This window comes from Schistosoma haematobium, chromosome 1 (assembly GCF_000699445.3).
Source record: "Schistosoma haematobium chromosome 1, whole genome shotgun sequence".
Taxonomy (NCBI): domain Eukaryota; kingdom Metazoa; phylum Platyhelminthes; class Trematoda; order Strigeidida; family Schistosomatidae; genus Schistosoma; species Schistosoma haematobium.
This window is the reverse complement of record NC_067196.1, coordinates 33,988,780-34,014,758: the sequence shown is the minus strand read 5'-3', so window position 1 is coordinate 34,014,758 and position 25,979 is coordinate 33,988,780. Positions and strand designations below refer to the sequence as shown.

The 25,979-nt window shown below is 30.2% G+C and overlaps 1 protein-coding gene across 1 annotated transcript; it reads right to left on the bottom strand.

Annotated features, from left to right (window-relative positions):
* Window positions 1-211: 211 nt before the first annotated feature.
* On the bottom strand, window positions 212-25,045 carry MS3_00008182 (uncharacterized protein). The gene is made up of 14 exons (XM_051216534.1): window positions 24,713-25,045; window positions 23,884-24,021; window positions 22,593-22,751; window positions 20,636-20,748; window positions 18,772-18,971; window positions 16,505-16,751; window positions 14,482-14,633; window positions 13,595-13,756; window positions 12,017-12,145; window positions 9,170-9,798; window positions 6,201-6,758; window positions 3,030-3,129; window positions 1,491-1,787; window positions 212-599 (listed from the first exon to the last, which is right to left on the bottom strand). The coding sequence occupies exons 1-14, from the start codon at window positions 24,944-24,946 to the stop codon at window positions 439-441; spliced, it is 3,279 nt and encodes a 1,092-aa protein (XP_051073802.1). The 5' UTR covers window positions 24,947-25,045; the 3' UTR covers window positions 212-438.
* Between the last annotated feature and the right edge of the window lie 934 nt (window positions 25,046-25,979).

Genomic DNA, 25,979 nt, shown 5'->3' with positions numbered 1-25,979 from the left:
AGTAACAGGCGTAAGTAAGTAAGTAAGTAAGTTTGCCTAAGATAAATTAATGAAGGGTTTTAAATAATCAAATGTAGTGATCTACTTGGAAACAGTATGTAATTTGATATACGTAGTTACACTACTTTTTCATTATGAAGTTAGCTATTTGACTAATTTGAATCAACAGAAACATTTTAACAAATCAAGATTAACAACAGACGTATTTTTAAAAAGGAATTATTATTAACATTTTAAATAAATAAACATCAATTTATTTATTGCATGATTTTGAAAATCCATAGAGATTATGAAGGAATAAAAGATTATTGCCAAGCAAAAAAAATTTAGAGAAAGTATAAACAAAAGGAAGTTCTTTGTTAAATATACTCCGTTGTTATATTTTGTGGAATATTTGAAAATCCCCGTCAGTATTAATATCTACTACTTTTAAAGTATTCAATTTTTATAGTTTACGTAATTACTGGTATCAACTTTGTGATCTTTTTTAGAATCGATATTATTTCCAGCTAAGCACCTTTTATCAGTCGTAATTAAATTCATTGTCTGATGTGAAGTGATCCATTCATTCTCATTTATTTCGGTATTGGATTTTTCCACTGTTAAGTAATAAAATACAATAAATACCAAACTAAGATTCAACAGATAGGTTTATTTTCTTATGTATCTAAACAGAGAACAACACTTCCTAATACTGACACTTATCAGTCATATGAAAAGTGATAATTCAGTTTGTTTTAAAGTGTATTAAACCTGTCAATTATAAATCTTTTGAAGAGGTTTGTCCCTACATAATATTAGGTGGTTTTTTATAACATTTTGTCACTGGTTTAGCATTTGCATCAATTTCGATGACCTGTTTGATTAAGAAATATTGCGAGCATACCAGACGTTTATTTAATTCTAGTCTACTTATATTTATGGATGTTTGTGTTAGATTTACTTACTCTTCAAAATAGGTTTCTTTTACACACATGACTATGAAGAGTAGACTACATCTAGAGTACTTTAAATAAGTTCTCCGGAGAATTTTCATGCTTGTTTTGCTGCGAAGATAAACCTGAGTGTTTATGCTTATATATAAAAGCAGCATAACTTCAAAGACAAAATTGTCCTAAAAACCACCAACATGGAAATAGTCATTTCAAAGTCCTCAACGACTTATATATAACTGTTGTTTCAAAGAAATCACATTATTCACAACTATGACTATCAAAGCATATATATATTCAGTATATAAGTGAATGAAAACATAATTTTTTTCGGTACATGCAGTTATATATTCATGAATCTTGTGTGTATCTCATGTTTTACTCTAAACGTCCCTATATTGGGAATTATTTATGTTGTTCGGATTTTTTGAATGGCAAGTTCGAATTTTTCTTTGAAATGTGACACATTCAATACATTAAACAATATTACAATAAACCTGGATGAAAATATTGGGTGAATTTATTTTGAATTAAAACAAATAGGTATGATGAACTTACCAAAAGAAACAACTTTTGGTCTCATTAGAGATGAAATTAAATTCTTCTCCTGCACTTGTTTAGTAGGTGATTTTACATTGTAGCACTGTATTATAAGCGATGTGCCACATGAGAATTCATCAATTAAACACTTATTAATTGTCTTGGATTTTTGATTTTCCAGTGTTGTTGGATTGTGTATTATAGGTGCTGGACCACCTAGAGATTTTGAAGATAGTTCTCGTATTTTTAGCCAAGGATTTAGCACTTTACCTTTAGATATACTAAATATACTAGACGGACTCCTAGACGTAACCTCTGAAATGAATGGTTGTTAACATTAGCAAGTAAAATCATTAAAAAGGCTTTATATCATTTATGTGATTAAATTAAATCTAAAGAACAACAAGTTCATTAAACTTGAGCTGTCGAATTAAAATATTATAGTACGTGGTGGAAGAATATTTTGACTAAAGCCTAAAATTAATATGATATAGAAACATTGAGTAAATAGTAATCTTTTAATTGTAATCTTTATCTTTATAAGTCGGTTAATCAGTCATACTGTAAATAGAACCTGGTATATAAGTATATCAGTTCAAATTGGCACAAGACATTAACACATTAAAATGATGTTATCACTACATGTTCAAGAGGATTAGAATAACGAACCTGATAAAAATATAAATAGCAGTAGTAGATGTAGAAAGGATTACACTTATAAAATGAATGCAGAACCAAACGAATTAGCAGAGTATAAAAGGTGTAGGATAATTTTTAATCTCATAATCTATAGGAAGATAAGTAGTGAATTTTAAGCCATGTAATTTGGTATCTCCAACCATTGGTTACGATAATTTCACCGATCGCTACTAGTTAAACTATAATTATTAACATGATAATGCCAACTGTTAATGACTTCATAAACTGATACCATATTTTAGTTTGTCCAACTTTAGCTTCCTTCTAACCCTAACTTGTACCAACAAGCATCGCCCATCGAGTTAGGCAGTATCTGGACATATGTTGTACGCGTCTCAACTAACCCTGTCAATGAAGATTCACCAACTTATCAACTGATTTGACAACTTGGACTACTGACCTTCAAATAGTCCTAGCTTTGCTCAAGCATTAGTCATAAATAGCAAATCAATAACAAACTATCTCAATCCTGACTTCAAGAATGGATATGGTCTTTTAATAAAACTTTGTGAAATTCGTTTCAAAATTATTAGGAAACCCATGAATATTGATTAACTGTATTATAAATAATCAACACTTTTTCAAAGAGTGTCAATTTACTCATAAACATTGTGAAGAAATGAAAGTATTAATATAAAATACTTAGTTTAAAACAACATCCAACGAACATATTAAAGGTCCAAAAACTAAGTAACCTAATACAGCATGCAATAAACTGTTGTTTATAACGTTGTACTTTCACGAGAACAATACTAAAATGTATAGCCACTTTTTATTATTTCTTTTTATAGGTAATTATGACTTGTAAAATGTTTGTAAATAATAGTTCTTAAACTATATAAATAGAGAATTACTTACCATTAATCCACTCCGTACATTCGACTTGACTAAGTCCTCTAAGACGTTGCATAATACTGGCTCTTGTATTTTTATATGGTCGAAATAGAATAATGTATATCTAAAATAACACATCATAAATAGAAAAAAAAACGTTTTATTTAATATAGAAAACACTAATTGAGATCAATATAGAATGTCCTTCAACCACATTCTCATGAATCCAAACGACGCTAATAATTGCTTTTAAATTTATTGTATAAAATTATATTTATCAGATGACGAACTTAATTACAGATGAGATTTTCATCTTAGGAACAGACAAATCATTGTTCTTTAGAGGTTGATTATTCTGATATTTCATACGATGAAGCAGGGTAAGCCCATTTCATAGATACAAGAACCTAGGCTTTATTGTTAGTCAGTAAGAAGATTTTTAACCAAATACACATTAGTTAGCGGAAAAAGCTCAATCTTGTTAAGTAGGAAAATATAATTATAGATTAAGTTGCTGAAGATATTTTTCGTTTTAATGAAAGTATATGTAAGTAAAAAAGACAATATAACTTGGAATAATTCACTAGTTTTCTGAGGAAACAATCAACTTAAGCTAAATCTGGATGAGTCCTTAGAAAATTAATATGCGTTTAAGTATTTAAACCACAATAAAAAAATGCAGGAAAGTAGAAAAGTCATAAATTAAAAACACGACGTTCAGCGAGTTGATTATCAAGCTGTACAATCGTATATATATGAAAAATGTTCTTGTTAAAGTACTAATTCCGTGAGGAAATGTCAACACGAATGACCAAGATGACATAACAGAAAGATTATAATACTAGATTACGTACCACGAATAATAACAAAACATTTAGTGAAAGTAATAAGATGATTAAAATGACTAAAATGTTTTTTTGTTACAATAATTGAAAGTTACAGAGGTGTAAGAATAAATAAGGTGATATAATGAGCATTCATGAATAAAATAATCAGAATATAAGATATAAGTAAAGGAGAATGCAGCAATAAGGCCAAGGTAGCGATAACGGTTGGACGTACTTCTTTTGTGCGCATAGTTCTAGTTTGAGCTCATGGATGGTAAGAGCTTCACTTATTTATAGGGGTTGGATACGAAGAATTTTAGGTAGATTTGAACGAACCATATATACAACCTTAAATTCAAACTGTGGAACGTAAAATGATTACAGTCGATTAGGTGTTCAAGTAAAGATCTCTTAACTGCTTTCTTCTCACCCTTGTAGAACCAAACTGGGATGTGTTGAAAAGAGATTTCTTCGCTGAACTTCATGTTTCTAATTTTTAATGTTTAAATGAGAATTATCAGTCATAAATTACTCAAAAGAGCGTTAAACAACTGAAATCTGAATATTCAAACTAATCGATTATTTCCAGTATAATCGAGTTATGTGAATTTGATCACTTTAAACATCATAAACTATGTAATATTTTCAATGAATTTTCTTCGGTTTTCAAGATAAATAACACCACTGAATAGTAAATAAATGCTCATCCCATTAAGATGAAGAAAAATAATAATTAAAATTTCTACCTGAAAACGGGTATTCTGGGTTTAAAACATATCGAATTAATTATCTCATCAATGATCAAACACAAACCAGGTCAAACAATTCGTTTTATTGTATTATTTCATAGAAGGCTAAATATTTAAACATTTCATTTCTGCGAATCTGCTGTTCTCCTTGAAACGTTCTGATGTGACTTGCTTGTTTCACAAATATTTATGTAGATTTTGATCTACCAAAACTATCATTTTTTTAAAGCAGACAGGTGACAAGAGAATCAGAAAGTAAGTAATAGCTGAAACGTACAAATGTGGTTTTTTGTCAAAAAGCACGAAGAGAAATTCAAAAGTATTTCTAATATTTAATGAAACTATTAAATGTACCAATGGAATGGCTTTATATACTCAATAAATGAACTAGTCGGAACTCTATCATACTTCAACGCCTTAATAAAAATAACTAAGAACGAAAGTGCTACCTAAATTTTCCTCATCAGAATTACACAATGCTCGATAATTCAACTGTGTCAACACTGGAAGGAATCACTATGGTTACATCCCATTATCACTAACACTCATTTGTATAGCAAATTTGTATCCTCATTGCTAATATTTTTCTTTAGAAGAGCTGTTCGTATGTCTAAGAAATCTGTTACATCCTAATTATAGAATTACTATGGTTGACTAAATGAAATTTCCAAGAGGAACGATAGTTTTTAAACATCCGTTAACTATAAAAAGTTAAATGTATTTAAAATCTATCATTTCTACAATCGTATTACTTTCAGTTATATATAATATTACCAAAATCGCTGATCGAAAATTCAGTTCACATAGCTCTATACCGTATTCATACTATTCAGTTTAAAGTTCTATACTTTGTCAAACATTACTATTTGTCTTTCATGAAAAGAAAACCGAATCCGTCAGGGAGCACCGGTTCTTTCAAGATTACATGCACACCTTGATGACGACAATAAAAATACACCACATAAAAACACTTATCACTTAATATCCTTTCTTAACTGTTGTACAATACATTTAACGATATCCAGTACGTAGAATTTTACTAGAAGAGATTAAAAATCACAAGGACATAAGGTAAAATGTTGGACCATACATTGTTTTAGTCGTGCGGGCCTGATCACCATCCAGTGATCAATCAGTTGTGATTACATCTCAGTCCTACAGGAGGTCGGTCGCGGCCCGGATAACCCAGTGAAAATATCTCTGGATATGGAGCTGGGTGATACGGGACCGAGCATCGGTTCCCTCAATATTAAAGGTACACCTTACTGACGAGTGCCAAATAGCACGACACCCGAGTCCAGGGTTTCCTGTTGACTACCTCCAACCACCATCTTATCTCAATATAGTGCACGCAGTGTCAACTCTCCTAGAATGATGGCCACATTTCAACTTGGTCGATAGCATTCGATCTGACATTGATCACCACCCAATGATCAATCAATTGAGAAAATCAATCTCGCTTGAAAATATCTAGAACCACTAATATGTTATAAACATTTTTTAACTACTTATGAGTAATTTAAAGCATAAATGGTAATATATGAGTATACTTGTTATCATGAACATCATATATCAAAATAAATAAGGAAACAATAAAAGAAAAAAATGAACTCAATTACCTTTGGCAAGATTAACACACTGAATTCATTAGTTGCAGTAGAAATTAATAAAAAACTCAATGGTACTAATTCTAATATTGTTTTACTTGCATAATACATAAGTATAGGTGTTGTAATAAAACATATAAAATTAATATAATTAACAAATGCTAATGCTCTTGCTTCATTAAATCCACTTGGAACTTTACGTATTTTATAAGCATATATAGTTGTTAAACACATTAATATAAATGGTATAAATATACTTATAATTTGTTTAATATCAAAATATGGAAAGCATAATATTAAATTATTTGGTAATCCATGTAATATTAATTGTTTTTGATGTTTATTAATTCTTGTTACATAATCATCTTCATAGATTGTAATAGACTTTTTATCAATTTTGAATTGTGAATTTAATTCATAATCTGATAATATTAATTGTGGTATAGTTGGTGATAGACTACATATAATAATTAATATAATAAATTGTATTAAACATGATATACCAATAATGAGTAATTGTGACTTTTGACCAGAGATTTTTTGTGGTTTCATCAGTTGTATTTCATTTATCTAGTGAAATATTTTTTTTGAAAAAAAAGCAACCGATTGATACCGTTTTTGTAAATACAATAAAGAATAAATTAGTTAATAGTATATTAATATCAGAAGGAGTTTTGTGGATAGTATAGCAGTTTTGTAATGGTTGAGATCATGAATATCGGCTAAGTAGTCTATTAGTTAAGTGCTCGCGTGCAAGACTGGTAGGTTTTGGATTTGAATCTTGCGAAGTGGGATTGTGGATGAGCATCGCTGAGGAATCCCACAATAGGACGAAATGGCCGTTCAGTGCTTCTAGATTTCTCATGGTGGCCTAGTTACAATTGATTCATAATAGTATATTCTTTTAGAGTTATCCATTAATCCGACATATTCAATAAATCGACACTAAATCTACATGCTAATCTTTAGTTTTGACTTTATTTATTCATGTTTAACTATTGGCAGTCCATGAACCCCAGTTTGATCAATTTAAGAATATGAATATGGAGATCATATGTGTATTTACTTTCAAATCTACGAACAATATGTAATTAATTGTATTATTTGACATAACTTTTAGTTCCAAGAGGTGTATGGACAGATGAATAATTTATTGGCAGTATCCTGCAACAAAGGGAATACGTTCTACCCAGCGTAAACAAAGTTTGGTTGTTTCTCCATTAAGTAAAATTTAATTTACATGATTACTCCAGTAATCAATTAGCGTAGATAATTTATTATTATTATTAGCTTTATTCAGCATTATATTTTTGGTGCAATATAGAATTCTCAGCACAAAGTATTTCAGCGAGTTTCTGCTTCTTATTTCTTCATCGATATTGACGATAAATATTGAGTGACCTCCAGTTAGATATTAACATTTCAGAAATCGATATCTGAATAATGTTCATTGTTTTTAATGCATATTGCCAGCCATCATGATGTCTCCGATTGTAAATTTTTGTAACTTATACAACGAAAGGTTGTAAACTTTCCACAAACTCACCTGAATAGATTATGCAATTAGTTGACATAATGTCAAGGAAACAAATAACTTGTTGAAATATTTAGATGGCAGGAACAGGTAGCCCAGATATTCAAGCAGGCCGCCTGGGCATCCAATATCACATTTCTCAGATAAACTATTTGTCCTGGTGCGATTATTTAAATCTGTTAAACATTTGTGACTATTTATGCAGTTAGAATTCAAACTTCTAAGTAAGAAATTTGTGAGTGAAACTATATAATTTGTAGATGGCTGTTTAGTGATATTAAATGACCATTGAAAACTTCAACCACTTACTAAAGTTAAGATTGGTTTATGAATTAGTTTAACGAATTAACATAAGGCTTAAAAATTAGGAGTTAAGGTAAGGAATTAGAATAAGAGTTTTCATTACAAATTGTCATCAGTTACAATGTCAGAATATTATTAACCTTTATGCGTAAATGAAATTGTCTGCCGAAATCCAACAGTTACTATGTTAAATCTAATTGGTTCGCTCATAAATTATAGTTCTGTCAATTCGTTTGCATTAATTATCTCCTTTGAATAATTCACTTTTGTTTGTAACATGATAATCAAAATTATTTGACAGTGGAATTTGTGACTCGTCTTGAAATGTGTCTACCTTCTCCGTTATATATTTCTTCTAACTCAGTAAAATTGATTATCGTATGTTTTATAGATGAGATTTGTAAGAACCGATGCAGTATTTTTTCGAGTTCTTCATGCAAAGCTTATGTTTAAAAGTTATTAAGTTGGCCCATTAGAGTACATCTATAAAGAGCATGGTGTAATTAAATTGTCGTATTGAGTTTAATAAATCCATTCAAAAAAGTCTTGTAATAAAGTCATGACGTTTCAAAGTTTAATACCATGATGTTGTTGGGAACGAGATACATAAATCTTTGTCTGTCAGTGAACAGTAGACACTTTCACTTAAGTATAAATATTCGAACTTAAGGAATCATTGTTCACCATGTGACAACAAATGCTAATAAAATGTTGTATAAAACGGTGTATGAAGCACCGCGATTTTCATTTATTTTTCATTCAAATTGGCAACTTTGGAGTAATGATCAATTTGGTCATATTCATTACTCAAAGCTACTGTTATCCAAAGCAGTTCTGAAAATGACAGTTTCAGTGTTACGCTAAACATTTATTTATTCACCAATTAAGTTAATGTCAAAACTTGGAGACAAATTCATTGAACTAGAATTTTGTGAATTTTTATCCTGAACAAATCATAGATGTGAAGTAAACAACTAGAGTATTTTAAGTAGTAGTATATGTCATAATTGATGAATAATGAGATTTATTCAGTGTAAGCAGTTGAGTAAGTCAGTTAACTGTATATCCGTTTGCAATATACTAATTTATACAAATAATACTTATTTTGGTAATATTAGACAGGAAGGATTAATAATATTCTTACTTGAAATATAGAATTGATCCGTGAACTTCTAGCCAAAATGGCTGAATATGTAAGTGTAATACAAAATCCAACAGAGAATATCGCAAAATTACAAATAAACAATGATGGAGATAATGCAAGAATTAATTCACCTGATATATAGGATAATATAATGCCTAAAAATAATATAATAGATGTTTCTTTACCAGATGCTTTGATTATTGGTGTTTGCCAATATTTAATGCAAATAATTGATACAATGAAACATAGAATTAAACCAGTTGATGATATTCCAACGGAACTTTGTGCAACTTTTTCATATATTGACATATATTTTATTGGTAATAGTTGACACTTTGTTTGATTTTTATTTGGCCTATAACCAGGACTACAAAATTGACACATAGGAGATGCCATTGGATTACTTTTGTTTTTATTAGTAACATTGTTATTTATTATATTTTTAGGATTTTTATTCAAATCTACTGAAGTTACAATTTGTTGAGATGAACAATTTATACAAATCCAACAACAAGAACGACCCCAATCAATACGTTTTATTTGACCAACATTACATGGTTTAGAACATACAGATTCTGGAATAGTTTCTTGAATATAAGATGAAATATTCTCATTGATATAGTAAAACCCTGTCAATTATAAAGGAACCATTTTATTTCATGAAAAATAATGAACAAATCTTTTTTCGAAATAAGAAACATATAAGTCCGTTTATGTAATAACTAATTTCGGTCGATCAAACATTACTGATTAGATCACAACATTTTGAATTTCGAGATCAGACTAAATATTTAAACCAGGAGTGTATATTAAACAAAGAAACTCAATTGTTAATGCTATTGAATTAATAATTACAAAAACCTAACAGTAAATTACATTAAAAAAACCAATCAATTTTGAAGTTAAAAATGATAATGAAAACATACTGAGTATAATTATTGTTTTCATCTTTTATGTTTTTCATTTTCACTGAAATGAAGTCAGTGTTCAGGACAGTGAATATTTCCTTTAAAAAATTATGGTACTTATTTCTGCATTCAAGTGATTTGAAGCATAGTTGACTTAATTTCAGTATGTGTTGTAGATTAAATGATATCTTTCACTATTGCACATTTAAAATTCAGAAAGACGAGACTATAAATTTATGGACGAACCAATCATGTATAAGATAACGGGTTTGGAATTTTGTCGTGAAATTCACTCATCTATTTGAATAAATAAAGTTTTGGCATTGTAGCTGATATTAGTTCGTGATAAAAACCCTAAATCTCATTCTTAACCTTAATCATCAACTGTAAATTATAATTATAATTCCTCGCATAGGTTTATAACCCTCATTTGGTTCTCGTTATTAAGTGAATACTCTCAAGGTCAGCCTAGCATCACTCAAAGGACGTCCATAAATCATCGTCTCCGAAATCCATATTTATATCAATATTATTCTATAGTCACTCTTTACTACTATGAATAAAATTACATAAACAATCATATTGTTGATTCTAAGCAATACTTATTCGCAGAAACAAGGCTTCTTCTGAGGTCGAACTTTAATAATTTATTCTTATTCATGATGTGGTTATTCAGATAGTATTTGTTACATCAATTAAACTGTTTTTGAATCTCGAAGTATATTAAATTAAGAAATGAAGTTGCTTTGTCTACATTATAAGAAAAGCAGATAAATGAAGTAACCAACTAATTGGACTTAATTTTTCATTTAATCTAATAAGACAGAAGTAATAATTCATATTGTAAATAATCTTTTTACTGACGAGCTTCCAAACACTGAATATTATACAACGTGAACTGTAATGTCATCTCAGTTTGACTGGTGACCATACTACAAACTCACCAAAAGTGTTAGATGAGCATTGAATATTAGATTAAACGAGATTAGTCGCTATAAATGGTCGGGTAATAGATAAAGTGAATAATGTATGAGAACAACCTTCTAAAATTTCTTCTCAACACGACCCTTTTTATCTTATGTTGTGGTATATATCTACTACGTACTTCTAACGCCATGTATATTTGAACTATTGAAACAAGTCGGTACCTTTGGTCCAACCACTTTGTTACTTTGGCTACTAATTTAGACTGAAGATTTATTGAAACAGGTGTTATTCATATTTCATTTTTCATTCCTTGAATCCTTCCTTACTCTTATTTTTAATGATCTCTCTATTCTTACTGTATATTTGGTACCACCTGATCACACCTATTGTGAAATATTCTCCTTACCACCCATTGATTAATTGAAACACTTGGATGTCGTGCAAACTTCATTTACCATAATGTTTACCTTCAATAATCAGTATTTTTTATTCAAAAGAATCTGAACCGAAAAAAACATTGATATAAAATGTCAGTACATATCAACCCATAGATTAAAACATGTTCTATGCACGATTGTTTTGGTGCACTCTGATTGTCTATTTCATGTCCAATCAGCGCTAGTCGATACTTGGAGAAGGCTAGTATCTTCTCATGTAAAAACTATAATATACTTACGTATCTCTTATAGTGCTCCTAATTCCATCTACTCTTGTTATTTGGAATATAATTTCGTTCCTGCTCAAACGTGTTCTGATTTGGGGGCTTGCCGAGTGGATTGGTGGCCAAGACCACTACTACTAAGGAATAGCTAGGTCATAATAAAAGAAATTGTAACAAACCATGACGTTTGTCTTATCTGTAAAACACATATAGTGAAAGGCTAATTAACATGAAATATTTCTTGCCCTGACACAATTTTCTCTAAATATCTAGGCAGAAATTTCTTTTACTGAAAGTTTAATTATGTTCAAAATAGAAATGAAAATGCTGTTTGCAATTGACGTCACTTACTCGGAGATCTTGTTTCATCATACTGAGCCAATACTTTCCATTTAAATGTATTTGGCACAAAAGTTAATATTGTGAAATTCGGTTGACCATTTCGGTTATCGAAGAATGAAAACAATTCATTGTCAAAACCTGTAAGTGTTCAAAAACGTGTAAGAAGCTCTTTTACTGGTTTTTTCAACGGATAGTTTTACTGTGATTGTTTGAAATTTCGGCCAGCCTTTGTTACTATATAAGTATAGTCACACCAAATGAATCTTCGAATTAATTATATATTGGTGATTAAAGTTCAGACAAACTTGATACATATCGTTTACATGTACCTTCATACGAGCGTTTATGATATCACTGTCTTTCGAACTCATTAGCCATGAATTCAGTATTTATATTGTTATGCAAAATAGAGTACTTCATAATAATAGCCATCACTTATTTAACGAACAGGATATCTTTTAGTTGACGGGCTTTATATCTTATCATCCACAAACAGTAGAGTAGCAAAAGCATAATAAATGTCCTCACATCACAAATAGGTTAATAAAATCACTGGAATGAATAAATGTAACCAAACTGATAATAACCATTGTTTGAACAAGGATAAAAATGAAAGTCAGAAGTAGTCTATGAGTTTTCATTTCCACTTATCATAAAAACAAGTAATTCATTTGAGGCTTACAGACTCAAAAATATGGATAATTATAAACAGGTATCGGCCAGACTCTAATTTAAGGAGGAACCAATTAAATATAAGATAACAGGTCTTGGATTTGGGCGCGAAATTCAAGCACTCATTTAGCTGAATAGCGTTTTGAAAATTTAGCTGGTGTCAGTTCTTGATGAAAACCCTAAATCTAGTTCTAAACCCTAACCATCAACTGTAAATCATAATTGTAATTCCTCACACTGCTTTATAACCTTCATTTAGCCCTAGTAAGTAGGTGGACATTCTCAATATCAATATTTTACATTAACTAGAAAACAACTCAAAATTAATAAGTTCTGAGAAAAATCTCTAAATAATATTCACGGATATTTCTCAAAGTTTCATTTAGAAACTGAGCTTTCGAGTTAATCAAGGCAGGATTGATACCGTACTTCATGAATAATGCAAGATCAAGATTGAGACAAATTATAAGTTACCTGAAGTAGAAAATACTGACCACTGGATCTCTGCTTCACAAACTAGTATGACAGAACTTTACACAAAATTTGACGATCATGGATTGTCTTTGTATAGAATGGTGATTGCACAAGTCTATTGTTACTTGATTTGTAGTGGATCTTCAATTAATCTTTGTCTATGGTTTCTTCCTGAAGCTGATTGATTAAGTTAAGGTATCTTTCGTTCAAATCTCATTTGTTGACATATAATTAGACTAACTAAAGGTGCTTATATGATTTACTACCATATATCTGTTATGATAACGAACAGAAATATGGGCAAATTGAAAATAAAAACCATATATTCCATATAAATCTAGATTAAAATAGCCATCCTTTAATTGAAGTCTAATAGTTAACGTTGAAAATAAAGTATATTAAATAAATTCGTCAATGATATTATTTACTCAAATTGTTTACCTTCAAATTGACATTTTTGTAATTTACTTAGAAGCAACCTTCTCGTTTTATCACGGGATTTATGATGCCATTTCAACATTGGATACTGCGTAAATACTTCTTTTAATGCATTTGCTATTGCATACACAGAGTTGACTACTTGAGGTACATAATAAATTGAATCTTCATATGAAAGAAAAGTCAAGTAACAAGGGAATCAAGCAGTGATAAATCGAATATTTGTTGATGAAATGCGTACGGCTAGGAAATTTCGTGCACAACTCCCTTTATGGTGTGTATTATCAATCTTTAAATTGAATCAGTTGATTTATAAAATAAGCAACACCTAATAAAAATATTTTTAAGGAATATTTGGTTGTTTTCCTACTTCTCTGAAAAACAGAAATATTTTAGCCGATATTTTGAAAATAGAATGACTAGTAGAACTTTATTATTATCACTGCATTTCGGTGTAGTAGGATAAGAACCTCAATGAGAACTCTGGAGAAATCTTTGTTCATGTTGGAATTAATTGTACTCAGCCTAATCCAACAGATTTCTTCGAACAAAATAAACTGAGTGATACGTTGTCATATTTTAAGCCAAAAACTCCATCTAAAGTCATGTAGTAGATAAAATTAATCACTTAATAGATAAAATCGATATATTGGATCAACTTTTTATTCAGCTTGTGTAACATAAAACTTATTCCTTGGCCAGTGGTTTATTGGTAATGACGAAGGCTCTCCGAGGACACTGGTTATCATTCTCATTAATTATTCAAGTCCTAACTGATTTAATTATAGGTCAATCGATATCTATTGATTAAATATTGGGAGTATGTAAAGTTTTCAGTGTTCAGTTATGTTTATCATAGAATCTTTTCTACAAGTTCTTCAAAAACATACCTCTATAAAGATATGATAAGCATTCATGTTCATCTTTGGCATTACAAAGTTGACCAGTAAAATTATTTGAATCAATTACGTTTGGTAAGCAGCCACAAAATTCCATTAAGTAAGATTTTGTCCAGCTCGTTAAATTAAATGTCCTTTTTAAGCTATATTTTTAAAGAATTATTACAAATTAATTAATTACAAATTAGTTAATTTGAAAACAGCTCGAAAAACCATTCGAATAGGGATAAATAAACTAAAATATTTAAGTACTGCTATTATGTACTGTGGCCAATCCAACAAAGGCAATTATAATAATGAACACCAACTCATACATTGATAAAGAATTGTTAATGAAATTCGTTCACGACTACCAGTTTTGGGTGATCACAGAACAATAAAATGTATTGTTATTTTTAATACCAACCACGTTACAAACTCACGCTACAGTTTAAATAATTTACGCTTTTCTGTTAATTATGTGATCTGATTACTATGTATTCAGGTAACCAAAATACCGATTTTTCTGATCCAGTTGCTTTATTTATGCGGCTTGTAACAATTGTACCATTCAACTAGCTTGCAAACATTTTAATACATTTCAGTAATACTAACTAAAAATGATAGGATTAATAAGGGTTTAATTACTGACCAAACAGTAGTATATTTCAGTTATTTCCGTTTGAATCGTTATAGAAACATATCCATACTATCATTTTGCACTCATCAAATGGTTTTCTCCACATTCATACTTTAGATACTATTCTTTCATAATCTTTAACATCATGTCATAATGCTAAATTATTATATAAAACATTATCTCATATCATTTTCATAGTGGCCAACAGTGTGACTTAGAGTAACTGTTTCATTCATGTTGTCAGAGAGAAATATATCCATCACACTGACATCATTTTTATTCAAACTCAAACACATTACCAGTAACTTTTGAATTAAAAAGCTATCTATTAACCTATTGAAATTATTACACACACTAATTTAATAGTTCCTTATTTAAGTGTTTATACCTTGACATTTAGTTTTCACAACTAAAGTGATTGTTATTTTTCGGTAATCGAGCTCCGCAAGTAAGTATTGCTTGCCCTGCATTTAATCAAGGTACTAGCACATTTGATAAAGAAGCATCCATTCAATAGATTCATTTAAAGACACACTGATTGGTTCACACTTGGAAAGAAATAACTTGAAGGTAATGACACACACTTATACTATGTCCATTTTAGTAATTCAGTCTATGTATTTATATCTGAATTTGTTGTTTCAACTATTTCTTATGTCCATATATTTATTAAATTCAATTAATGACTTCCTTTCTCTTGATGAACTAAGTACTATTCTTTGAACCATTTCGAATTCGTATTTTCTTTAAATCATTTTACGTACTTAACCATAAGCCATTGATAATGATTTTGCTAACTGGAATAAAAATTTATAACTTCAAATAAGCTGAATTTGTTTGGGAGTGAGGCAGTTTTCTGGTTTTATTTGATATCGGAAGTGCTATAGAAATTATTACACATTACTTCCTAATCATTTGATATTATCACAAGGAACAAATTCAATAAATTTAAAAAAATAAAAACCTAAGTAGATGGAAAATGACAACTCATTCGTATATATTCACTCGTATAAACCCTGATCTTTATTAACTCACAAACTTATCTTCTCAAGAAATTAAACAACATATTCTAAACAATTAAGCTTTCAGATCTTAATATTAACAAAACTTATTTAGCGTTAGTCTCGATCTATAGGGCAAGATGGTTAAAAAGTAAAACTAGCACTAAATACATTCAAAGATTGAAAGATAAACATATAACACTATTCTGTCAAATCCTGACGTCTATTTTTAGTCATTCGTGGACACTCTAGAAAAGGGGAATGATAAGTACAACCACTGGAAATAAGAATGACAACTTTTAAAACATAATCTTAAGTAACATTTGAGTTTAAAGTTACTTTTATGTAAAAAGGATCTTTAATTTCTCTATAAAGTACTATTCACGTGACATACTTAATTGAATAGTTTTTCATATTCTTCTCTTCCGTTAAATGTGGTAGAACTAAGATAAACTTTTTAAATCCATGGAAATGTTTTGCATACACTGGATCTAAATCTTCAGTTAGATATAATTCTCTGAAAGTTGAGATAAGACCATTTGTACCAATCCAAAGAAATCGATCAAGATCCGATTGATTCCATTTAAGAAGCTCACTAACGGCCAGACTTGCAGTATATGATGTTACTAACAGGATATTAACTGATAATAACGTTAAAAGGATTATTTGAAGTATACAAAATTTAGTCGATATAAATAATAAGCTAAAATACATCTTTTTAATTGAGTGAAAGTATAACAATTTCATTGTGATTTTTGTATTATTGAGAAATAATAAAAGAAAATATACATCTATCTGTTGGTCAACGATTTGTAAGACTCGATCATTGTGAATTAAATATGAAGTGATCTATGCCAGTTAACTTTAACAAATTCAGTCATTTCTTTTTCAGAAAATTTAAGATAACTGACATCAGTATTAACTGATTTAACATTACTCTAAAAATCATTATAAACTAGTGTTTACTTATATAGCACTAAAAGAAGAAAACAATTTAAAGAAATTTAAGAAAATGAATAAAATACAAGGTACTAAGAAGTACTTGTCAGCTTCTAAACCTTGTAATTATTATGTATTCTATACACCAAATTCACATTTTGAATACAATGTAATAATGGCTCACACTATTTCAAATATTAATTATTCTAATGTTATTTTCCCTGTCTTTATTTATATGATCAAATTCAGTATTGGAATCCCATTAAATAAATATTTCTGACAATTAATAATCTCTAATATCTTTAATGGTATACAACTTTAATGCTAGTCCTGTCAAAGTCACATACCTTCGTAGTGATATTAGTGTACTTTCTTAATCGCTTCTTGGTAATTTCATGAATAATGCTTATTGACTGTGAGCTATTTTGGTATTAATTTGCTTTCTATATCAGCATCGTTACACTCAAAAGTAAGAGTTCATAGCTGTTGTACAGTATTTCACAGATTAGGACTAGCAATGACATTCAAAATGTGTATTTTGTTCAGTTTTTGACTCGTCAGATTTACATGGCTTCAATCTGGTATCGATGTTTACAATGACATTTCATTGGGCATCCTGAATTGAAATGTTAGCCACTATCAAAAATATGTGAGGATCTTAAACGAAATACTATATCACAGAAACCTGTTCAGGATCCAAACTAGTCATCTCAGACTGATCAAACGCAGTCCTAAATATCAAAAATAGGAAATTATAAACCCTCACTAACATTTCATTTACTTAAGATAATCCACGAAAACTGTGTTATCACGGAACAAACGTACTGGTATCAACCTATGTATTAAAAAAATATGATTTGTCATTTCATCTCCACCAAAACTAGAATTTCTTGTTACATTTTTTGATAAGTAAGCAGACTATATACAATTAATTCACATAAAACTTTTAACTGTATATTGTTAAATATTTCAAATTTAGTAGTATTATTTTCTAATCTCTGTTCGATGTACATCAGTAAAATAACTGTGGCATGGTAAAACAAAGATTTATAACTCAGTTTTTTAGCATTACTTTTTATTAATCATCTAACTTAAATCTTTGATATCTGGTGAGTAGAATTTGACGGATGAACACTTATTATTATCCAAGGCAAATTATGCATTTTGCTGAGAAATCGGTGATTCATTTCTATAAAATTCACTGAACACCATGTATTTTTAGATGGCTTTTAAGACACTTGTACTATCTCATTTCGTAACAAGAGATCTAGTTACCAAATCATGGGTGGAGTTCCCTGAACGTTTCTGGTTTAACTCTAATTAATGGGTCACGTGTCAAATTTTATAACTAAAGTGGTTTTATAGAGATCAGTTAGAAAATTACCAAAAATCCAGTAGCAGTGAATTAAACCAATGAATTTTTACTAGAGATATGATTTAAGATAGATGTTTTAACGTTATGAGCTATGGAGTCAATCAAGCTGAGAGTAAATCCGTAGCTCACGCATGATATTAAATATTAAGTATAAGTATACTGTAAACTAAAGAAAAGAATCAGGTTCAAAAAATAATAATGTCTTTACTTCCTAACGTCATTTCCATCTCAGTTTTTCTATTTTGTTAGATACTGTTTATCTGCCCGTTTCATTTAAGAGATTATATAAGTAAATGAAGTGTTCAAGTTTGAAAATACCCTTAGTGCTATATAGTCATTTCACCTACCTGAAGCTGGAGAATCCAATAACGTTTTCAATCTTTTACCAATATCGTTAGCATCTAAAGGATAGGTGATCAGTCGGACATCTTTAGCTACACATATAATTTGACTGAATTCATTTAATTTCTCCATAAAAACACCATAATTAGATTCACCATGCTCCGAACTGTCCAGTACAACATTTACATAAAACCAGTGATACTTCCTATATAAATTGCGGTTTCGCATTTTTATGGAAAAAAAGGGAACTTAGTATATTTACCAAGTGTATGCTCATTAAAAACAGATTATCTATATTACTTTACTGATGATTTTTCTTCATTCAAAAAGAAGAAAATCGTACTTTTGACAATAACAAGATAGATACAAGTAGTAATTTAGTCAGAAAATAGATGTCACCATATTTATGTTAATTTACCAAAATCAAGCAATCAATCAAATATTCATAAAACAAACTTCGCATATATGCTCTTATTCGCCTAAGCAAATTGTGATCAAATTCAGGTGGTTTTATAACCGTAGCAGGTGAGCAGACAAACGTGAACTACTAGATGTTAACTTTACTCTCTACATGTACCATGCCCCCCATGAAACTTAACAATTCCTGGTTGTATACCGCTAAACAATTCAAAACTGAGCCAAGACAACTACTCAATACACCTAAGTTTCAATAGTTCTCCGACTGGTTATTTTATCATGAAAACTAACTTCACTTTGTTCTAACACCGCAATCTAACCAGACAACTTAGTCTTCCTATCTTAAGACGTCTGAATAATTAAACGTTATGATATATTAAGTTGTGTACTGAATAACGTATTATTTAACTTATTCTGAAAAAGAGTAGAATTTCACAATGAAACGGTTTTAGATTTTGGTTCTTTTTTAACTTTATTCACATATCATAACTCTGTATGCAATATATTCACGATATTATTAAATCTTACCAAACATTACTTTAGTAAATAAAAATAGAATGCACTATACTTTGACATTGTGTTGTTATATTCTAACTCTAAATAATCGATTCTTTTGATCAAAGTCTCAAATGGTTTTAATGAACTGTTTTACTTGGTTTCAAATAAAACTAACTCATTTTATGATTATTTTAGATAATCAGGTATGAAGTAATTTTCTTTAATTAGTTAATATAACTTTAATGCTTAATTTATATACAGAGTAAGCAGGAGACAAAAACCAACACATCGAATTGTGTGGCAACGTAAACCTGAAACCGTAACAACGTTCCCTATGATAAGTCATTCCTCTATCTAATATAATTTATATCTAATAGGACTTTGAACATACGGATCAGTATCGTTCTAATAATCATGTTTAACATAAATCTAGTATTACATACAGTTTGCTATACGCGTATTAGCCAAGATTTACAGTATGATCACTTAATAATCCCATAAGTTATCTTAATGTGTTATGATTTATACTATAGGCGAAGGCTGGAAAGATGTTCATGGTGGTGCATGAAGCAAGAAATAGTCCACGAAATTATTAACAGCATTTGAAAACCAAGAATTCTTACTTCGGGTTTCAAAGATTATTGTTGCTCATGGCTTTTTATCTTAACTGATACGATTAAAATCGATTTCAGTAGAGCAAATAAGTTCATTATCTACTTTTCTCCAAATTATAAGATTAGTATTTCTTTAATCATGATTCTTAGTCCAATTGATCCTCTTCAAACAATATTTCCAATGTTTAACTGCACTGCTTTTGAAGTGAATTGTAGTAATTTTAGTAGATGATAATTTGTTTGAAGCCCTACTTTATATATCATTGACTAAATATACATTATATTTACATTTGGTTTTTATTCACTGATAAATCAACGAAATCTAAACATTAATACTCACCTCAACAAGCCAATAATCACATCAGTTGTCATACTAATGCTAGGAACTGTCCTCATAAAATACGTATATTTATCTGCATCATCTAATTGTGATGAAGCAGACATATAGCTGATCTGGAATTAAAAATCATAAAATAGTACTATTAGTATTTTTAGAAGGGATATTCAAAGCTTTATAATGTAGTGACTTAGGCTTCGAGATAATTCCCTAGGCTCCGTATATCAATCACCCTGATAACCATTATTAATTAAATCTTAACTGTGTATGAATTCAGTAGGCAACACGAAGCTCCAACTATAGTTTATTACTGGATAGCGCAGATAGTAAAGTTACAAGCACATCGAGCGAATTTGAGCAGAAAGGCTAATGCTCGCGAGCAAGCGAATGCAGAAGCGGATTCACAGTCAAATCAAATTGAATCAATTGATTAGATCAAGACATATATATTATAATAATAATAATTCATCGAGCGATATTTAAGCAACCAACATCTAAGGTGGAGTGAGGAATATGTGTTTAGGATGTCATATGTTATCAAGCATGGATGTTTATACAAACATGATAGTAACAATAATAATACAAAAAATAAACAAATTGATACCGTTTTAATAACACTGTCTGTTAAATAAGTTAATAAAAGGACTCGACAAAATTGACAGTGAACAAACTTAATTGTAGCAGAGGTGCTATAATAGGACCGCACCTTTACAGATATGATGAAAAGTAAAATCAATTTTCGATTGATTTACTCATTATGAATTATTGCTCAAGATTACTTCCGTTCTGACTCAATGTAATGATTATTCAATGTGGTATTTGTTTTCTTTTCTCGTATGATATTTTATTCTGTATAATATACGATCCATTGACATAAACTATGCTCAGTATGGGATTTGTTATAACTCTAAGTATTTTTCATGTATGTGATTACATTCCAATGAATAATCAAAATGGGTGTAAAATCAATATATAAATGGGTGTATTTTCTACTAGAGTTGTCGTCGTCGTCGTGTTTTGGGGTTAATAAATCATCACTTATACCAGTCTTTGCGTTCTTACTTTCGGGTCGTGGGAATTGTAGAGGTCCCTCGTTCCGAGTATAAGTGATAAGCGTTTCCGACATAAGAATCAGCGACGACCAGATACAAAAAGTAGCATCCAAAGAGCCAAGACAATAAACATTTAAACGACAAGTTATAACATCTACAGATAAGTGTTCTACAGAGAGCATAGCTTTCCTCTAGATTGCTCGACATTACAGTCTGATAAATCGCAGTAATATCAGAAAAAAATTGATATCTCTGAATCCTTAAACAATAAAATCTAAAACTTTTGCATTCACCACCAGACATCCAGTCTTCAGCAGACAACTTAATGATCACATATGAAATCCACTTAGACTTAAAATACTTGCATGTAAGTACATGTACAATAATTTCAGCCCTTACATTTGCACAAAACAAGTTAACGAGGTTTTCTGCGGGACTTACAAAAATCACTCTTCAAATCTATGAAATTTGGAAGGCTGCCCATGGACATCCTCCCGTCGAAGAAACGCAGCTTTTCCAAGAGGATCAAAATTTCTTGTAGAGCTTACGGAGGACGCTAGGTCAAAGAGACTTTTGATTTCTTGTGTTGATTAGAAAAATAGGATAAGTGTAATTCTTTGTATCTAGGCCGGCTTACTCTCTAGATGATTTCTGATTAACTAAATTCTAGAAAATCATATATGAACATGATTCTAATTGAGAGAGATGTTGAAGGAGAAGGCAGTTTGAGATAATTTCTGAAAACTTTCGGCAATCTTTATATGTTCGACTCGAAACTGGACGAAGCAAGAGAAATGCGTACTCTTTTAAGAGGGATAATAGTGGTTTATCTTAAAGTTTGTAAAGTAGTGTCTATCCCTTCAGTTCGAGTATTTATTGTAAAACTTTTAATAGACGTTTACACCTACCTGTGGTATATCTAGAAATTTCAACATATTTGCCACGCTAATAGATACATCACTTTGTAAACCACCAACGACAGCTGTGACATAAGTTTCCATAGATCTGTGATTGTACTGTTCTTCAAAAGCAGTCTTCTTGGTGTCATTCCCCAGCGGATCATCATACTATTATAAAATAGTAAATAAACAATAGAATCCCAACATATATTGGTAATAACAACTATGTATCTATTCAAAAATATGATACAAAACAAACACGGTCTGTACACAAAGCACAATTACTCTTTTCTGTAATTTTGATTGAAAACATATTTCCTTTCCATTGATAACAAGTTTTGACACAAGCGAAAATTAGCAGGAAAAATGGCTATCTTAGTATAGCCTCAATAAAATAGTAAACAATCTTTTATAAATGTTTTCCTATCATTTGATAAAACAGAGTCAGTCACCCGCTAACGTTATTACAGTAATATACTTCAAGATGGTGGTTATAGGTTTTCAACAGGAAACTCTGGACCTAGGTTCCGTGCTATTTGGCACTCGTTGGCAAGGTTTACCTATAACCTTGAGGGAACCGATGCTTCCTATGCGGTTCGATCTTATGTCACTCAAATTCACAGTAAGAAACTTTACCATTGAGCTATCGGGGGTGTCACTTGCCCGTAAATATCTCTCGATCTTACAGAAGACCATTTGTTAAAGCAAGTAATCCAGTGAATTTGATTGGTTAACCATAGCCCCTTGGTTATAGATATTTAAGTTCATTAATAGCATAACATACATATTTCGTAAAACTGCATAGATGATATACACTGTATAAATGTTGATATGTGGGTAGTAAAACTAAAATATGGTTGGTTACTGAGCGTGGACTGCTAAATGTGTGATTTCCTTTCCTCTCACTAATTTCTACTACGAGCTCATTAACAGTAACTGCCTTTAGTTGCATGCAATAAAGTATTATCTGGTATTAATCTGGTTCTTTTTTCTAGGTCGTGAGTCCTGAAACTCATATAACGTGACTAATTTCATAAATGTATTGCCGTATTATTACGGTATACCTGAGAGAGAGAAAAGTATTTCGAAAAATCCGTTATGTCATTTGTATCGCTAACATGGTAGGATATGAGAACTTCAAATAAGTTGAGAATTCGGTGCTTCATTTTATTTGATCTATACCATAGTTGACAGTCAGTGGGATGTTTAGGTTTCGGTGTTTTTCACATTCAAGTTATTCAAGTAAATTTTTCAAAGATTTGTAAATTGCAACGAATATAAGCAAGGTAAACCAACTTACAACAATAAAACGTAGTGATTGCATAAAAGCATTGTCTGGATTTTCACATGTATCAAAAATTAAAGCTCCCAGTGAAAAGTTTAAGTAATTTTCACGTGAATTGATGCTATCGATTGCATAAAGCATTGCCTCTAAAAGCTTTTAAAACAAAATGAAAGTTTATTTATCACTTAATTTACCCAAACGAGACTAGTTTTATAAAACACTGAACATTTATATGATGATATTACGTTATTACTAATGTTACAGGTAATAGTATTGAATTTTGTAATGTATATCTAAATTATGTCCCATAGAAGCCTTTGTTGATTACATATTGGTGTAAAACATTATACTTTAAAAGTCCAAGAAATAATGTCCTTAGACAATAAACGTGATGAGCTGGTTTCTTTAAGTTTAGTTATTTGCTACGAGAAATGAAGATCTTGGGTTCAATTTTTTAATGAGTTCGTGGGTGGTCACCGCTATGGAATCTCATACTATGATGAAGTAGCGATTTGGTCCTTTCTGGTTTTCAATGATACATCAGTCGAGATCACTTCGTGAAAGATATTATGTACAAACATGTTTCTATTCATTCCATGGATTCTGTATTCAGTGTCGATATACAATAAAGTTGCACATATCCCTGGTTGGCGGCCTATGCTCCTCCATGAGAAGTAATAGGCATAAGTAAGTAAACAAGTGTACATGTTAGACAATCTAGTTAACAATAATCACATCAAGTTCCTTCAGATTTTTTTAACTTTTCATCCAGTCACTTCAAGTAAACAGAATGTTTGGAAAAATATGATGACATTGTCCTGACTAATAGAATGATTACTCTCACCTTATATCCGTTTGCGGTTAGTTGAGGCTTCTGTAATGTTCCTTTATCAATTATCCGACGTTGATGGATTGGGAACAAACCACCTAATAAAACATCACCTCCATAATGTAAATATTCTGAATAATCTTCTGTGCAAGTCAGTTCATATTCATATCTACCAAGCTCACAGTTTATCAAGTCGAACTGTACAGAACATATTAGAATAATTATTGTAATAAAACGGTCGATATCCATTAAACAAAATGTGACAAGTTATTCGTTTTCAATTAAACCGAAAAATTCGTACTATTCCATTTATCGAATTAAAAACATATAAGCCTAAATTATACTTTTATATAAATAAAAATAAACTGACCTTTAATCATTATGCTTGTTAACGAAGCAACTTTCGAGATTAAATAAGTATGCTCAACAGTCAAGTTTTACACAACATAGGTGTACTAGTGGTATATCAGATGATTTCATAATTTTTTGTGTACATAAGAAACAGTCCTATGCAGTAGTCTACATAAGTAATCAATAACTTTATTTATAACTTTATACGCCTTTAAACAGTTTCATGTTTATTTAAAAGCCCACATAGTGCTAAAGATCTTTGTTTTTCATGTATGAAACAAGAGGCTGTTATAGCCTATTGTGGTACTACTTAAAAGTATGTATATATAGATTCTTAAAAACATCATATATGAAATATCAGCCAAACGGTATACTCAAAATTTTAGAGTCACTCCTCAAGGATTATCAATAATTAAGCTGACGAATTACTTCTCAGATTTTCTAAAGACATTTAAGACTACGATGCATTCATTTCGACAAAAGAAAAAGAACATATAACAAGTCAATTCATATTGCAGTTTAAAAGCACTAACTAAGGGTACTGAACTTATTACAATTATCATCAACCTAAACATTTAAGTAAATTATGCCAAACGTTTTCAAGACAGGACAAAAGTAGTTCTCATCATTACTAAGAGAATGTAGCAACATTAATAATCAACAATCTGAATTATCAGTTAGTGAGGTGTAATTTCTGCTACTACATACTTTTATTCATATTAATACTACTACGTGGTATGAATAACCCCATAAAGTAGTTTAAGCTGTTATTTAGCCAAATAAACTGAGTTAGTTTCTTACTAGCCTGTTGTCTATTGATACAGATTGAAGTAGTTTGAAATTTAAACAACGGCATCTCAATCCAGTAATCTGAACGTAATTCACTCGCCTTAAGACTTTAAATTCATGGCTAAAACGATGGTCTTACCCA

What these genes read in the sequence shown, in the direction of transcription:
- MS3_00008182 (XM_051216534.1), bottom strand. Translation starts at nt 24,946, where the DNA reads ATGGATATCGACCGTTTTATTACAATAATTATTCTAATATGTTCTGTA. An exon ending in GTGATTATTGGCTTGTTGAG is followed by an intron (nt 18,972 to 20,635) that starts GTGAGTATTAAT and finishes CAATTTATATAG; the next exon opens with GAAGTATCACTGGTTTTATG. An exon ending in ATTGGATTCTCCAGCTTCAG is followed by an intron (nt 16,752 to 18,771) that starts GTAGGTGAAATG and finishes CGTTATTATCAG; the next exon opens with TTAATATCCTGTTAGTAACA.